The sequence below is a fragment of the Taudactylus pleione genome, unplaced genomic scaffold (assembly GCF_031769625.1).
Source record: "Taudactylus pleione unplaced genomic scaffold, aTauple2 ptg000907l, whole genome shotgun sequence".
In the NCBI taxonomy this organism is placed as follows: domain Eukaryota; kingdom Metazoa; phylum Chordata; class Amphibia; order Anura; family Myobatrachidae; genus Taudactylus; species Taudactylus pleione.
The window spans coordinates 347,333-365,425 of NW_028285308.1; the positions used below are offsets into that span (position 1 = coordinate 347,333).

At 52.3% G+C, this 18,093-nt stretch overlaps 1 protein-coding gene across 10 annotated transcripts in view; it reads left to right on the forward strand.

The window, feature by feature from the left end:
• Positions 1–17,186, forward strand: part of SCRIB (scribble planar cell polarity protein) — a 233,147-nt gene extending 215,961 nt beyond the window's left edge. For 8 of the 10 annotated variants that reach the window (XM_088459378.1, XM_088459385.1, XM_088459381.1 and 5 more), the window contains 3 exons: positions 7,166–7,240; positions 12,934–12,985; positions 14,180–17,186. In XM_088459378.1, the coding sequence (XP_088315504.1) occupies positions 7,166–7,240; positions 12,934–12,985; positions 14,180–14,364 (312 nt within the window). In that variant the 3' untranslated portion in view covers positions 14,365–17,186. Of the gene's footprint in view, positions 1–7,165; positions 7,241–12,933; positions 12,986–13,459; positions 13,511–14,179 lie in introns of all 10 variants that reach the window. The other 2 variants (XM_088459386.1, XM_088459384.1) reach the window with 2 other exon arrangements.
• Positions 17,187–18,093: the final 907 nt, after the last annotated feature.

Consider the following 18,093-nt stretch of genomic DNA (forward strand, 5'->3'; position numbering starts at 1 on the left):
GTACTTACCTGTCAGCACTGTGATAGTGACCGTCCTGTAGTACTTACCTGTCAGCACTGTGATAGTGACCGTCCTGTAGTACTTACCTTTCAGCACTGTGATAGTGACCGTCCTGTAGTACTTACCTTTCAGCACTGTGATAGTGACCGTCCTGTAGTACTTACCTTACAGCACTGTGATAGTGACCATCCTGTAGTACTTACCTGTCAGCACTGTGATAGTGACCGTCCTGTAGTACTTACCTGTCAGCACTGAGAGTAGTGACCGTCCTGTAGTACTTACCTTTCAGCACTGTGATAGTGACCGTCCTGTGGTACTTACCTGTCAGCACTGAGAGTAGTGACCGTCCTGTAGCACTTACCTGTCAGCACTGTGATAGTGACCGTCCTGTAGTACTTACCTTTCAGCACTGTGATAGTGACCGTCCTGTAGTACTTACCTTACAGCACTGTGATAGTGACCATCCTGTAGTACTTACCTTTCAGCACTGTGATAGTGACCGTCCTGTAGTACTTACCTTACAGCACTGTGATAGTGACCGTCCTGTAGTACTTACCTGTCAGCACTGTGATAGTGACCGTCCTGTAGTACTTACCTGTCAGCACTGAGAGTAGTGACCGTCCTGTAGTACTTACCTTTCAGCACTGTGATAGTGACCGTCCTGTAGTACTTACCTGTCAGCACTGAGAGTAGTGACCGTCCTGTAGTACTTACCTGTCAGCACTGTGATAGTGACCGTCCTGTAGTACTTACCTGTCAGCACTGTGATAGTGACCGTCCTGTGGTACTTACCTGTCAGCACTGAGAGTAGTGACCGTCCTGTAGTACTTACTTGTCAGCACTGTGATAGTGACCGTCCTGTGGCACTTACCTTTCAGCACTGTGATAGTGACCGTCCTGTAGTACTTACCTGTCAGCACTGAGAGTAGTGACCGTCCTGTAGCACTTACCTGTCAGCACTGAGTAGTGACCGTCCTGTAGTACTTACCTTTCAGCACTGTGATAGTGACCGTCCTGTAGTACTTACCTTTCAGCACTGTGATAGTGACCGTCCTGTAGTACTTACCTTTCAGCACTGAGTAGTGACCGTCCTGTAGCACTTACCTTTCAGCACTGTGATAGTGACCGTCCTGTAGTACTTACCTGTCAGCACTGAGTAGTGACCGTCCTGTAGTACTTACCTTTCAGCACTGTGATAGTGACCGTCCTGTAGCACTTACCTGTCAGCACTGAGAGTAGTGACCGTCCTGTAGCACTTACCTGTCAGCACTGAGTAGTGACCGTCCTGTAGTACTTACCTGTCAGCACTGTGATAATGACCGTCCTGTAGTACTTACCTGTCAGCACTGAGAGTAGTGACCGTCCTGTAGTACTTACCTTTCAGCACTGAGAGTAGTGACCGTCCTGTAGTACTTACCTGTCAGCACTGTGATAGTGACCGTCCTGTAGTACTTACCTGTCAGCACTGTGATAGTGACCGTCCTGTAGTACTTACCTTTCAGCACTGTGATAGTGACCGTCCTGTAGCACTTACCTTTCAGCACTGTGATAGTGACCGTCCTGTAGTACTTACCTGTCAGCACTGTGATAGTGACCGTCCTGTAGTACTTACCTGTCAGCACTGTGATAGTGACCGTCCTGTAGTACTTACCTGTCAGCACTGTGATAGTGACCGTCCTGTAGTACTTACCTGTCAGCACTGTGATAGTGACCGTCCTGTAGTACTTACCTGTCAGCACTGTGATAGTGACCGTCCTGTAGCACTTACCTTTCAGCACTGAGAGTAGTGACCGTCCTGTAGCACTTACCTTTCAGCACTGTGATAGTGACCGTCCTGTACTACCAGGCACAGCATTATGGTGACATCTTCCATTTATAATTAATCATATCTGTGTGTGTGTATATAGTGTTCCCGCTAGACTGCGGCCAGGGCACTGAGGGTGCGGGCATGGGGTCTCTGCACATGCTCCCGAAAGGGGGCGTGCCTGTTTGGGGGAGTGGCGTGTCTTTGTGACACTCCACCAATTCATCACACTTGGGGGCATGCCAAGCACTTCCCCCGAGCTCTCACTTCACAGTGAAAAGATTTCCCTGCCCCTCCTCATCCGCTCCCTTCCCCTCCTCATCCGCTCCCTGCCCCTCCTCATCCGCTCCCTGCCCCTCCTCATCCGCTCCCTGCCCCTCCTCATCCGCTCCCTGCCCCTCCTCATCCGCTCCCTGCCCCTCCTCATCCGCTCCCTGCCCCTCCTCATCCGCTCCCTGCCCCTCCTCATCCGCTCCCTGCCCCTCCTCATCCGCTCCCTGCCCCTCCTCATCCGCTCCCTGCCCCTCCTCATCCGCTCCCTGCCCCTCCTCATCCGCTCCCTGCCCCTCCTCATCCGCTCCCTGCCCCTCCTCATCCGCTCCCTGCCCCTCCTCATCCGCTCCCTGCCCCTCCTCATCCGCTCCCTGCCCCTCCTCATCCGCTCCCTGCCCCTCCTCATCCGCTCCCTGCCCCTCCTCATCCGCTCCCTGCCCCTCCTCATCCGCTCCCTGCCCCTCCTCATCCGCTCCCTGCCCCTCCTCATCCGCTCCCTGCCCCTCCTCATCCGCTCCCTGCCCCTCCTCATCCGCTCCCTGCCCCTCCTCATCCGCTCCCTGCCCCTCCTCATCCGCTCCCTGCCCCTCCTCATCCGCTCCCTGCCCCTCCTCATCCGCTCCCTGCCCCTCCTCATCCGCTCCCTGCCCCTCCTCATCCGCTCCCTGCCCCTCCTCATCCGCTCCCTGCCCCTCCTCATCCGCTCCCTGCCCCTCCTCATCCGCTCCCTGCCCCTCCTCATCCGCTCCCTGCCCCTCCTCATCCGCTCCCTGCCCCTCCTCATCCGCTCCCTGCCCCTCCCTCTCCTCAGTCCCCCCTCCCTCTCCTCATTCTCCCCCTCCCTCTCCTCATTCTCCCCCTCCCTCTCCTCATTCTCCCCCTCCCTCTCCTCATTCTCCCCCTCCCTCTCCTCATTCTCCCCCTCCCTCTCCTCATTCTCCCCCTCCCTCTCCTCATTCTCCCCCTCCCTCTCCTCATTCTCCCCCTCCCTCTCCTCATTCTCCCCCTCCCTCTCCTCATTCCCTCCCCCTCCCTCTCCTCATTCTCCCCCTCCCTCTCCTCATTCTCCCCCTCCCTCTCCTCATTCCCTCCCCCTCCCTCTCCTCATTCCCTCCCCCTCCCTCTCCTCAGTCCCTCCCCCTCCCTCTCCTCAGTCCCTCCCCCTCCCTCTCCTCAGTCCCTCCCCCTCCCTCTCCTCAGTCCCTCCCCCTCCCTCTCCTCAGTCCCTCCCTCTCCTCAGTCCCTCCCTCTCCCTCTCCTCAGTCCCCCCCTCCCTCCTTATTCCCCCCCCCCCTCTCTCTCCTCATTTTTCCGCTGTAAACCTGTAGCAGACAAATAAAACACAGATAATACGGAGACTGCGCACACACACAAATACATGGGGGGCAGATGACCAAGCAATAATCAGGATAGTGTAGACAGGAGCAGTCACCTGAAGTACCTTAGTACAATGAACCTCCAGCCAGGCATTAGGCCAATTAATACAGAACAAATAAAAAGTGATAAAACCGAGGACTTTAAAAACTGGGATAGGCTGGTGGGAGCTGTGACATTGCCCCTAGGTCTACACAGTGCAAACGTTCTACCAATAATCACACCGCTCTGTCTAATCTCACATCCAGACAGTGGCACCACGATGACTGGCATCTAGGGACTGGCATCTAGGGACAGTGGCACGCCCGTGCGGCATCTAGGGACACTTCCCATGCGCCAAAGGGGGTGTGGCCTGGTACCCGCCCACTAGTAACGTCACTGGAGGTCACCACCTGAGGGGATGACACCAAAATAGAAGCGTAGCTCTGCGGCCTGAACCCACCTAGTGACGTCATTGCATCCAGGGAACCTGAGAAAGACTGGATTAGACAAAACATCAGAACGTTACACAGTCCAGGCCTCAATGCAAGTTCCACCATTGACCTCAAAAGACCAGAGGAGGAAAATCACGGACCAGCAGGACTAGGCAGGGACAGCCCAGAATACAGCAGCGCAAGCACAAAGCTATGCAAATACAGTCAGGTGCATAAATATTGGGACATTGACAGAATTTTCATATTTTGGCCTCTATTCACCACCACAATGGCTTTGAAATGAAACAAACAAGATGCGCTTTACCTGCAGACTTTCAGTTTTAATTTGAGGGTAATTACATCCAAATCAGGTGAACGGTGTAGGAATTACAACGGTTTCTATATGTGCCTCCTACTTTTTAAGGGGCCAAAAGTAATGGGACTATCAACTCAAAAGCTATTTCATGGACCGGTGTGGGCTATTCCCTCGTTATTTCATTATCAATTAAGCAGGTAAAAGGTCTGGAGTTGATTCTAGGTGTGACATTTGCATTTGGAAGCAGTTGCTGTCGACTCTCAAAATGAGATCCAAAGAGCTGTCACTATCAGTGAAGCCATCATTAGGCTGAAAAATCAAAACAAACCCATCAGAGAGATAGCAAAAACATTAGGTGTGGTCAAATCAACTGTTTGGAACATTCTTAAAAAGAAAGAATGCACCGGAGAGCTCAGCAACACCAAAAGACCCGGAAGACCACGGGAAACAACTGTGGTGGAGGACATAAGAATTATTTCCCTGGTGAAGAAAAACCCCTTCACAATAGTTGGCCAAATCAAGAACACTCTCCAGGAGGTAGGTGTATATGTGTCAAAGTCAATAATCAAGAGAAGACTTCACAAGAGTGAATATAGAGGGTTCACCACAAGATGTAAACCATTGGTGAGCCTCAAAAACAGGAAGACCAAATTAGAGTTGGCCAAACAACATCTAAAAAAGCCATTACAGTTCTGGAACAACATCCTATTGACAGATGAGACAAAGATCAACTTGTACCAGAGTGATGAGAAGAGTATGGAGAAGGAAAGGAACTGCTCATGATCCAAAACATACCACCTCATCAGTGAAGCGTGGTAGTGTCATGGCGTGGGCATGTATGGCTGCCAACGGAACTGGTTCCCTTGTATTTATTGATGATGTGACTGCTGACAAAAGCAGTAGAATGAATTCTGAAGTGTTTCGGGCAATATTATATGCTCATATTCAGTCTAATGCTTCAGAACTCATTGGACGGCGCTTCATAGTGCAGATGGACAATGACCCGAAGCATACTGCAAAAGCAACCAAAGAGTTTTTTAAGGCTACAAAGTGGAATGTTATGCAATGGCCAAGCCAATCCCCTGACCTAAATCCTATTGAGCATGCATTTCACTTGGTGAAGACAAAACTGAAGGGAAAATGCCCCAAGAACAAGCAGGAACTGAAGACATTTGCAGTAGAGGCCTGGCAGAGCATCACCAGGTATGAAACCCAGCGTCTGGTGATGTCTATGCGTTCCAGACTTCAGGCTGTAATTGCCTGCAAAGGATTTGCAACAAAGTATTAAAAAGTGAAAGTTAGATTTAGGGTTGTTTAGTTTGTCCCATAACTTTTGGCCCCTTAAAAAGTGGGAGGCACATATAGAAACTGTTGTAATTTCAAAGCCATTGTGGTGGTAAAATTGTAATTAAAACAGATTGTAACAGATATGAACCCAAGCAAATGAAAACAAAAAGGTAAATCCTAGTAGTAGAACTGCAGTCAGGAGATATAAAGGCACACAGTACTGACACTGGAAAACCTAGAAAAGGCAATATATAGCTGGGGCAGAGCTACACCCAAACAATAGAGGAGTAACATGCGGTGTGTAGTGTGTGCGCCCAGGAGGTGTTGTGTAACATGCGGTGTGTAGTGTGTGCGCCCAGGAGGCGATGTGTAACATGCGGTGTGTAGTGGATGCGCCCAGGAGGCGATGTGTAACATGCGGTGTGTAGTGTGTGCGCCCAGGAGGCGATGTGTAACATGCGGTGTGTAGTGTGCGCGCCCAGGAGGCGATGTGTAACATGCGGTGTGTAGTGGATGCGCCCAGGAGGCGATGTGTAACACGCGGTGTGTAGTGGATGCGCCCAGGAGGCGATGTGTAACACGCGGTGTGTAGTGGATGCGCCCAGGAGGCGATGTGTAACACGCGGTGTGTAGTGGATGCGCCCAGGAGGCGATGTATAACACGCGGTGTGTAGTGGATGCGCCCAGGAGGCGATGTGTAACACGCGGTGTGTAGTGGATGCGCCCAGGAGGCGATGTGTAACACGCGGTGTGTAGTGGATGCGCCCAGGAGGCGATGTATAACATGCGGTGTGTAGTGGGTGGTTGCAGCCAGTGGTAGATCAGTCAGTAATGCCCCACTCTGCACACCTGTCACATCGTATTATCCTGTGTCCCTGGGAGCACTACATCACCCATAGACCACACAACCCCCCCCTCCCCCGGCACTACGTGTGGGTGATGGGCTCTGATGTTGCTGTGTATCTGCCTCTTGCTGACATTGTCACTGTGCGTATCTTTCCTGCCCTGCACTCTCTGCATTCCTGTCTGTTACTGCAAACATTGTGTTATCTGTATTTACCCGGCTTATTTTATACTTTACTCCTCCTCTGTTACCTCTGCCTCTTACCCCTTGCTCTGACCCCTCTGTAACCTCTCCTTACCCCTCTTTCCCCCGAACCCGTTCACCCATCTGTCCCCTTTTACCACTTGCTATGCCTCCCTTTCTGCCATCTTTTATTCCCTCGCTCTCTTGCCTCTCTCCTTACCCCTCGCTCTCTGGCCTCTCTCCTTACCCCTCGCTCTCTGGCCTCTCTCCTTACCCCTCGCTCTCTGGCCTCTCTCCTTACCCCTCTCTCTCTGGCCTCTCTCCTTACCCCTCGCTCTCTGGCCTCTCTCCTTACCCCTCTCTCTCTGGCCTCTCTCCTTACCCCTCGCTCTCTGGCCTCTCTCCTTACCCCTCGCTCTCTGGCCTCTCTCCTTTCCCCTCTCTCTCTGGCTTCTCTCCTTACCCCTCGCTCTCTGGCCTCTCTCCTTACCCCTCGCTCTCTGGCCTCTCTCCTTACCCCTCGCTCTCTGGCCTCTCTCCTTACCCCTCGCTCTCTGGCCTCTCTCCTTACCCCTCGCTCTCTGGCCTCTCTCCTTACCCCTCGCTCTCTGGCCTCTCTCCTTACCCCTCGCTCTCTGGCCTCTCTCCTTACCCCTCGCTCTACCTTCCAGTCTCACTCAGACAAGAAGTTTGACTACAGAGAGTTTGCCGCTATCCCGTCTTCCAAACCAGTGTATGAGATCCAGGTACCGTCTGCACGCTGTCACATGATTGGGCTGTCACCAATCTGTGTCTGAATGCAAAACCCAACTCATTGTGGTGTCTTGTGGTCCGGGAAGGTTCAGGTGTTTCGTGGTGGGTGTGGTAGTGGGTTCTGCGTTTGGGATTGGTCTTGCTTGGGTTGTAAGGGCCTCTCCCATGTGACCCTAATGTTGTTATTAATACCTGTTTGTCAGTGATGTCACCCTGTGTATTGAATGTTAGTACTTTTATAATGTAAATGTTTTTACTCAGTGATGTTCACAGACGTTTTCAGGCATAGTCTCCACGATCAGCCCAGCTCACAATATATTTTGTTGCATGGGACACGAGGCAGAATCACACATCTGGCACTGCGCTTAGGCCTGGGATCTGCAATCTCCTGTACTCTGTATAATGAGACTGAACTCTCTGACTTCCAGCACGGTTATTAATAGAAATTCCGCAGTTTCTCATCCGTCCTATGGGGGACACCGGATCACTCAGTCATTGAGAGGCTCAGCTGGAGTGCCTCATATTTATCCCTACTAGCCAAAACTCCTCCCTCTGTGCCCCCGCACCCCGTTGGGACAGTACTAGCCAAAACTCCCTCTGTGCCCCCCACACCCCAATGGTACACTACTAGCCAAAACTCCCCCCTCTGTGCCGTCCACACCCCGATGGGACACTATATCCAAAACTCCTCCCTCTGTGCCCCCCGCACCCCAATGGGACATTTCAGCCTAAACTCCTCTCCCTCTGTGCCCCCCGCACCCCGATGGGACACTTCAGCCTAAACTCCTCTCCCTCTGTGCCGTCCGCACCCCGATGGGACACTTCAGCCTAAACTCCTCCCTCTGTGCCCCCCGCACCCCGATGGGACACTTCAGCCTAAACTCCTCCCTCTGTGCCCCCCGCATCCCGATGGGACATTTCAGCCTAAACTCCTCCCTCTGTGCCCCCCGCATCCCGATGGGACATTTCAGCCTAAACTCCTCTCCCTCTGTGCCGTCCACACCCCGATGGGACACTTCAGCCTAAACTCCTCCCTCTTTGCGCACCCCGCAGCCCGATGGGACACTTCAGCCTAAACTCCTCCCTCTGTACCGTCCACACCCTGATGGGACACTTCAGCCTAAACTCCCTCTGTGCCGTCCGCACCCCGATGGGACATTTCAGCTTAAACTCCTCCCTCTGTACCCCCCACACCCCAATGAAAAATTTTCTGCCTAAACTCCTCTCTCTGTGCCCTCCGCACCCCGATGGGACATTTCAGCCTAAACTCCTCCCTCTGTGCCCTCCGCACCCCGATGGGACATTTCAGCCTTAACTCCTCTCTCTGTGCCCTCCGCACCCCGATGGGACATTTCAGCCTAAACTCCTCTCTCTGTGCCGTCCGCATCCCGATGGGACATTTCAGCCTAAACTCCTCTCCCTCTGTGCCCCCCGCACCCCGATGGGACACTTCAGCCTAAACTCCTCCCTCTGTGCCCCCCGCACCCCGATGGGACACTTCAGCCTAAACTCCTCCCTCTGTGCCCCCCGCATCCCGATGGGACATTTCAGCCTAAACTCCTCTCCCTCTGTGCCGTCCACACCCCGATGGGACACTTCAGCCTAAACTCCTCCCTCTTTGCGCACCCCGCAGCCCGATGGGACACTTCAGCCTAAACTCCTCCCTCTGTGCCGTCCACACCCTGATGGGACACTTCAGCCTAAACTCCCTCTGTGCCGTCCGCACCCCGATGGGACATTTCAGCTTAAACTCCTCCCTCTGTACCCCCCACACCCCAATGAAAAATTTTCAGCCTAAACTCCTCTCTCTGTGCCCTCCGCACCCCGATGGGACATTTCAGCCTAAACTCCTCCCTCTGTGCCCTCCGCACCCCGATGGGACATTTCAGCCTTAACTCCTCTCTCTGTGCCCTCCGCACCCCGATGGGACATTTCAGCCTAAACTCCTCTCTCTGTGCCGTCCGCATCCCGATGGGACATTTCAGCCTAAACTCCTCTCCCTCTGTGCCGTCCACACCCCGATGGGACACTTCAGCCTAAACTCCTCCCTCTGTGCCCCCGCAGCCCGATGAGACATTTCAGCCTAAACTCTCCCTCTGTGCCCCCCGCACCCCGATGGGACATTTCAGCCTAAACTCCTCCCTCTGTGCCCTCCGCACCCCGATGGGACATTTCAGCCTAAACTCCTCTCTCTGTGCCGTCCGCATGCCGATGGGACATTTCAGCCTAAACTCCACTCCCTCTGTGCCGTCCACACCCCGATGGGACACTCCTCCCTCTGTGCCCCCCGCAGCCCGATGAGACATTTCAGCCTAAACTCCTCTCCCTCTGTGCTGTCCGCACCCCGATGAGACATTTCAGCCTAAACTCCTCTCTCTGTGCCGTCTGCACCCCGATGAGACATTTCAGCTTAAACTCCTCTCCCTCTGTGCCATCCGCACCCCGATGGGACATTTCAGCCTAAACTCCTCTCCCTCTGTGCCTTCCGCACCCCGATGGGACATTTCAGCCTAAACTCCTCTCCCTCTGTGCCATCTGCACCCCGATGGGACATTTCAGCCTAAACTCCTCTCCCTCTGTTCCCCCCGCACCCCGATGGGACACTTCAGCCTAAACTCCTCCCTCTGTGCCCCCCGCACCCCGATGGGGCATTTCAGCCTAAACTCCTCCCTCTGTGCCGTCCGCACCCCGACGGGGCATTTCAGCCTAAACTCCTGTCCCTCTGTACCCCCCGCACCCCGATGGGACACTTCAGCCTAAACTCTTCCCTCTGTGCCCCCCGCACCCCGATGGGACACTTCAGCCTAAACTCCTCCCTCTGTGCCCCCCGCACCCCGATGGGACATTTCAGCCTAAACTTGGTGAGCCATTCTGAGTAATGTCTCTCTGTAAGTATTTGCTGTCCCTATCCGGCCTGTAAGTACTTGCTGTCCCTATCCGGCCTGTAAGTACTTGCTGTCCCTATCCGGCCTGTAAGTATTTGCTGTCCCTATCCGGCCTGTAAGTATTTGCTGTCCCTATTCGGCCTGTAAGTATTTGCTGTCCCTATTCGGCCTGTAAGTATTTGCTGTCCCTATTCGGCCTGTAAGTACTTGCTGTCCCTATTCGGCCTATAAGTACTTGCTGTCCCTATTCGGCCTGTAAGTATTTGCTGTCCCTATCCGGCCTGTAAGTACTTGCTGTCCCTATCCGGCCTGTAAGTATTTGCTGTCCCTATCCGGCCTGTAAGTACTTGCTGTCCCTATTCGGCCTGTAAGTACTTGCTGTCCCTATTCGGCCTGTAAGTATTTGCTGTCCCTATTCGGCCTGTAAGTATTTGCTGTCCCTATCCGGCCTGTAAGTATTTGCTGTCCCTATTCGGCCTGTAAGTATTTGCTGTCCCTATTCGGCCTGTAAGTACTTGCTGTCCCTATCCGGCCTGTAAGTATTTGCTGTCCCTATCCGGCCTATAAGTACTTGCTGTCCCTATCCGGCCTGTAAGTATTTGCTGTCCCTATCCGGCCTATAAGTACTTGCTGTCCCTATTCGGCCAGTAAGTATTTGCTGTCCCTATTCGGCCAGTAAGTATTTGCTGTCCCTATTCGGCCTGTAAGTATTTGCTCTCCCTATCCGGCCAGTAGATAAAACGCTCGGCTTGTAGTTAGACGGTTACTAAGGGCCTGATTCATCAAGGAATGCACAGATGCAGAAGCACGCAATCGTCCGCTGCGCGAATATGCTAATGAATGCATACGCAGAGCAATTTCAGCAGAATAAGCGGATGCCCAGCACTACATAATACCACCCACTTCCCTTTCCTTGTGTCCTCTATACATGGTAAGACATCAGTAACATCGAGAACCATCGGAGCCATACGCACAATAGTAGTTGACCTGACCCTCCAGACATAGCGAGAATTCCTGTGTGCAACTAGACCTCAGGCTGCGTCCGTCGCCGCAAGGGCTTAATTATACACGCCACTGACACGCCATCCAAATGCACAGGCGCGCCTGCGTTTGCCCGACCACTCCCCCGCCTGTCAATCACTGTGCTCTGGGTCTGCGTAGCCTCTGCAGACGCAGTTCCCACAGCAATAGCTGGTTCGCGCACTGTGATGCATGTGCAATAATTGACCGATTGCGTGCGTCTTCATCCATGCGTTCCTTGCTGACTCAGGCGCTGAGTCCTTTAGTCCAGTTAGTGGAAAAACATCAGTTTTTGGGAGTAGTGATTCTCCACTAATACTCACAGGTTCACACTGACCACTGGACAAAATCCCCAGCTCACACTCACGTGATTACTGGACTATATGGGCTTGTATGCGTCCACACCGTAATATGCGGCACTCCTCTGAAGGCACAGCGTCCTAGCAGTTGGCGCCTCCAATATATGGAAGGGGGCACTGGCAGTTCCGCTTGGGAGACAGATTGCCGTTGGAGAAGGGCGTCACAAATGTAGTGGTGCAGCATTGCCGGCTGGTGCTGTGCGTATAGAACTAAATGCTGCTGTGCCAGTGCTCTGTATCCTTAACGCGTTTCTCCGCACTAGGCGGCATTCTCAGAAGGCACATTTTATATCCATATATGCCATTTTTGTGAAAGGAGTGGCAAAACCTTTTTCGTATAGGGGTCCAGCTGCTGTCACTGTGATTTATAGACCTATATACCTCTGTTGACTCCAGGTTCTAATTTTGTCCTATTAAAGTGCTCTCCAGTTTCCACCCAATTCAGGACTTTGTGATTCTGTGAAGAGGCTCTGTACCCTGTGGATAATGTTGGGTCTTTTAGTTGTCAGACCCCTGTAGATGACCCTTCGGTCCTGTATGATCCCTACAAGAGAGGATGGCTGGCATCCCAGCAGGCCATTGCTTGAATAAGACAGTCTGTTCCTGGCATCAGGTTGCAGCTGATCTGGGTGCCCGCAGGGTGAGGGCGAGCACATTACTCTGGCTGGTCAGCTGTGACTGGCGGCCTCCGGGGTCTTTTGCAAAGTTTTTTAGTTGCAGTATTTTTTTCCCAGAGACACCAGACGTGAAACATGGGCGCTGTGCACCGCACCACCTAAGTGTACTCGCCCGTAGGGGCATCAGAGAAGTTACACAGGAACACTGAGTATATGTCCTGGGATGAAAGAGAGAACTGCATTATTATAAATCCATAAAGTCCTCGATGGATGTCCACTGGACGCCCCTAACCTTTCACAGTCGTCTTTGTGGTTACGGAGAACCTTGTTCTCTCTCCTTTCATCCTCCTTGTTCAGTGCTTTGGGGCTTAGCTAGAAATAACTGAGGTTCCCCAGTAGTCTGCGGAGCATGGAGCCGACGGACATGTTCTAGTGCCCCCTATGGATTCCGAGAGAAGGATATAACGTGTATAGGAATATTGTCAGGCTGAACAGTGGCAGCATGTGACCTCTGGGGCATGTACCGCGTGACCTCTGGGGCATGTACCGCGTGACCTCTGGGGCATGTACCGCGTGACCTCTGGGGCATGTACCGCGTGACCTCTGGGGCATGTACCGCGTGACCTCTGGGGCATGTACCGCGTGACCTGTCACAATATGTGTTGTGTTCTGGGCATGGTCTTTCTGCTTTGCTCATGTTCCGCTTTCTCTTTGCTTGTGGTGTGTGTGTCATGTATACATATAAAATAATTTCTCTGTATAGCGTGTTTCACATGTTCACTGTATGATTGGTCTCTGTTTCCAGTCCCCTGACACGTCGCTGGGCCTGAGATACACAGATGATGGCAGAACATCAGGTAAGGGGGTTGGGGGGGCTGTGTAAATGGCTGCATGTGTATAATATGTGTATTGTGTATAAGGCGGTTGGGGGGCTGTGTAAATGGCCGAAGGTGTATAATATGTGTATTGTGTATAAGGCGGTTGGGTGGGCTGTGTAAATGGCCGCATGTGTATAATATGTGTATTGTGTATAAGGCGGTTGGGGGGGCTGTGTAAATGGCCGCAGGTGTATAATATGTGTATTGTGTACAAGGCGGTTGGGGGGGGGGGCTGTGTAAATGGCCGCAGGTGTATAATATGTGTATTGTGTAGATGAAAGAGCCTTAGAGAAACCTCTGATAATGTTTTGGCTCTGAACAGGGGAAATTAGTGCACAGGAGGCCCCTTGTCCTCATTAGGAATGTGGGGGTCTGCGTTACGCCATCCGTGTCTCATTGTAGGAATAGCCAGTCCTCTGCCCACTCTCTAATCTTTTCTGTGCTCCAATACAGACTGAGCCCCTCCCTCTGTCCATCCTCCTTCCCGGCAGTGATGCTTTCTGGGTACGATTATTATGTGCTGCGTTCTGCTGTGATTTATGCATGGTGTGAGTTTGTGGTATCGCCAGGCAAGGGCACGACGAGAGGCGCGTGGGAAGGGATCCGGCGGGAGGCGCGTGGGAAGGGATCCGGCGGGAGGCGCGTGGGGAGGGGTCCGGCGGGAGGCGCGTGGGGAGGGGTCCGGCGGGAGGCGCGTGGGGAGGGGTCCGGCGGGAGGCGCGTGGGGAGGGGTCCGGCCGTAGGCGCGTGGGGAGGGGTCCGGCCGTAGGCGTGTGGGATTGGGTGCGGTGGGAATGGGTGCAGTGAGAGGAAGGGATAGGTGGGTGAGAGGTGTAGGAATAGGTGAGTGGTAGGAGTCGGGTGTCAGGGGGTGTAACAGTCTGGAGGGCAGTTATAGTGTAGTTATCGGGCATTAGATGTAGGAATTAGTGCACGGTGCTCACGGCGAGCCCCCACATTTGGATAAGGGGGGTGTTGTGTACGTCTCAGGCTGAGGATATTATGTAGCGTTTCTTCAATAACTGATGAATAACAATCTGACTTCCGATTTGCATACTTGTGTGTGATTTGCTAATAAAGTCCTTTATCTCATTGCATTTACCCCTTGCGCTGTTCCCCGTCACCATGGCTGACCGGCCCCCCTTCTCATACCCTTTCTCCTTTTACGAACAGCACCGTGCGGCGCGGAGGAAGCAGAGCAGCAGCGAGAAGCATTAGACGATGAGGAGGAGGAACATGGAGAAGCCGACCCTGCCCCTACATCCAACGCATCCGCACTGGAGGAAATGGCCACTTACAGCAGCAAACGGAAACTGCGACACACGCGGCGCAGCCTGGAAACCGCCGTACCCACCTAACTGTCATCTTGGCACTCAGCCAGCACTGTGAATACTCGCCACACAGCGCACTGTCCCCCTGGCCTGGGCTGAGCCAGGCCAGGCTTTGGTCGCCCAATCAGAGACACTGTGGGAGGGGCTGCTGCCTGCGGATTTCCTGCTCGGTGGAGGGAAACGTACTGATTAGGGGTGTCTATTGCTTCTCACTCTGACTGCGGGCGGCAGCCGGGACTGAGAGCGACCAGTAGTTAGCCCGCTCTATATTACTGACCAGAGGGACCGGAAACCAGCAGCTCCTGATGCAGAGTGAATAGTCCTGAATGATGCACGTTTGGCCCTCTTAATGACTGTTGTTTGTGGGTCGCCATTAAGTTAGCTGACCCAATCTGGGGGGGGGGGGGGCTGGGGTCACATACATGACTATTAGGAGAACAGTTTTTGGTATGTTCAGTATAACCTGCTTATCGCACCTACCAGAGGGTGGCAGCGCTGGGCTTTCTGTGTGGAATGATGCAGGAAAAGGCCGGTGGGGTCTCGTCTCGCTGAGGATTTTTCATATTTTATAGGCAGTTGTTTTTTAAGAAGGTGTTTGATGGCTTTTCCCCATAATCCCTGTAATATGCCCCATTTTTATGCCACACTACCAGTGTCTGATTTTAGCTGGCAGCCCCTTCTGCCCCCCTGTAGCTTTTAGGCGCGTCTTCCAGTGACCCTTTTTTTTTTTTTTTAATAATCACTATTGAAGAAGTGCCCCGAGGGCATAGAGAACGGGCGATGGGGTTTGTGTGGTTTTTTGGCAGAGCGTCTGTGAGTGATTATAAGAGGGGAGAATGATTGGCGCCTTCCTGGTGTCACGCGTTGTGTGTATATTTATGGATGACTGGGTATATTTATAGTGTGTGAGTGTGTGCATGTTTGTGGTGACTCAGGGGGGAGTGTGTGCTGGCTCCTCCCCATACATTGGGGGTCTTCCGTTAACACTTGCATTGTTGCCAGGCTCAGGTCTTCCTCTACCACACAGGTCTTGGAGAATATTAAAGCCAGTCTGTGCCGGACGCTTACTGAGGAGAACTGCGCCTGGCGCTAATCCTGTCCTGTCTCACGCTGTCCCCTGTGGGTTCTCTATACCGTACACAACATGATCTGCCATTTCACACCTCTGGCGCGTTTCGAGTGGTGGTGGGATGTTATACTGAGGGCTGAGGAGCAGGCTGGTTGCCTAATCATTCATCCATATCACGGTTGCTTCGGGAAAACAAGGGATATAATGGGAAGGTGATGAAGACCGACCAGTGTTTGGCAGGGTATAATTACCCCTGATGTTTGGTGCACTGATTATTTTAACATCTAGCTGGCAGTGTCACCAAACGGTGGTCTTACTAAGTTATGATGAATTGGATACCAGCATTTGAGATCCCGCCAACTGTGTGATTTATTTTATTTTATACATTATATGGTGTCTGTCCCTCCTGGAGAAGGGAGTTTCCCCAATCTCAGCTGCACCCATGCAAAATGGCCTTAACGTCCACGTAAGACTATGAATTCATATCATGGAACAGCTACTAGAGGGCGCTACTCTGGTCATTACACGTGTGCCCGCCAATGCCTCGTCCCCTATCTGATGTCATCTCCCATACTTATCATGTTTTAATCAAATCCTTTGTTTTTAAGGGGGAATTTTTTAAAGTTTTTTTTTTTTTTTTTTTTAATCATTTGAGGTCAAAGTAAAAAAAAAAAAATCTTATTTGTGTTTTTTTTTTTTACATATATATATTTTTGAAAGTGTGTAACTTGTAAAGTCCCTGCGTCATGTCCATCAGTCAGGCACTGGCCGAGAGGAGCTGGGTTCCTAAACCTTCCAGACGGTGATCGAGGAGTTGGGACATGTTACTGTCACTCCGCGGCATAGTCCCTGTTTTATTCATATTCATTGGCAGGAGTTGCAGGATGAGGCGTAGAACAGGTCCGGCCAATATATTGGAAATAATGATTATTTTTAAAGAGTGAGTGAGTCCATTGTTTACCTATCGGAATGGAGCATGATGTGTGCGGCGCACTCTCATAATTGTCCTATGTGTGGGAGGGTCTGCGTCTGTGATTGGTCATTTTTCATGTCTGTGGTATGAAACACCCTCCCCCCATATCCAAATTACGCCCTCCCTCCCCCGCCCGCCCCTCAGGGTGCAAAACACAAACCTGTGATGATCGGTCTTCTGTGGAGAGCGGGTCGCAGAGAGCGTGAGAAACCATCGCTATTGGGGCGCGCTTTATTGTATCCAATTATGTAAATTTTTTTAAAAAAACATTTTTACCCAATAAGTCGATTTTAAAGGGAAAGTTCCAGTATTCAGGTCCCAGCATAAGGCGCAGGATTGTCCCCAATCTAAACCCCAGTGTGACGCTGCAGCACTGTAAGCAATGGTGGTACTCCTCCTGTGCAGGAGTGATAGTCCCTATGTTTACTGGTGGCAGTTTATGTAGTCTAAAGAGTGCAACGACCCTCTCGCCTCCCCCCTAATACTGAGGGGGGCTGAGAATACACACTGTAACAAGGCAGCCCAGCCTCCCCCAGCCCCTGCGTGTGGTGCCTTACTGTAGCCATGGGGCAGCTGTGTGAATGAGCTCTGGGTTTGATATAACACTGACGTTGCTTCTCCTCGCCCAGAGGGGTTTTCTATGAATTGTTTGCTAGCGCTCTCATATCAGGGAGAGGGTTTTTGGGTCTCTCCCCACTTCCCCTGAGCACTAAACATTGGAGGCCCCGAAGGCTGTAACTAGTGATATTTGTACAACCAAAGAACTTTATTTTGTGGCTCACAAACAATAAAGTTTACTTTACATTACATTGCGATTCTGCGTCTGTCTGTGCAGATGGGTTATGTGGGGTTATACACTGACTGCTACAGCGTAATATACCTGATTCCTTATCTAATATACAAAGTGGCGGCTGTCTTGGAAGCTGAAGCTGGGGAGACTCCATCGCTATATTCATTGTATCGGCAGAACCAGTTGTCCTGGCCTTGGGTGACACCTGCTGTACATTGCCTGTTACTGCACCTAGTACAGACTGTGGGACCTATTCATCAACATTAAAATAACGGTTTTAAGGACATTTCCTTAATTACCGTTATTTTAGTATTCATTAACACAGGAGATATATATATATATATATCACTGATATCTCCTGGTTCAGTCCACCTGCGTTAATTTCCACACTCCCCATACATTAGTATGGGTACATTAGTATGGGGATATGTTAATTATGGTATTCTTCAAATTCCGAAAATTATGTATTTTCGGAATGTGATGGTGTTACTATATGCCATTCTCAAGTGGTGTATAGCGAGATATACTTACCTGCTGTCAGCTGGGCAAGTCCCCTGCTCACTCCCTGGTCCCTCCTCCGGCTCCCTCCCTCACTCCCTGGTCCCTCCTCCGGCTCCCTCCCTCACTCCCTGGTCCCTCCTCCGGCTCACTCCCTGGTCCCTCCTCCGGCTCACTCCCTGGTCCCTCCTCCGGCTCACTCCCTGGTCCCTCCTCCGGCTCACTCCCTGGTCCCTCCTCCGGCTCACTCCCTGGTCCCTCCTCCGGCTCACTCCCTGGTCCCTCCTCCGGCTCACTCCCTGGTCCCTCCTCCGGCTCACTCCCTGGTCCCTCCTCCGGCTCCCTCCCTCACTCCCTGGTCCCTCCTCCGGCTCCCTCCCTCACTCCCTGGTCCCTCCTCCGGCTCCCTCCCTCACTCCCTGGTCC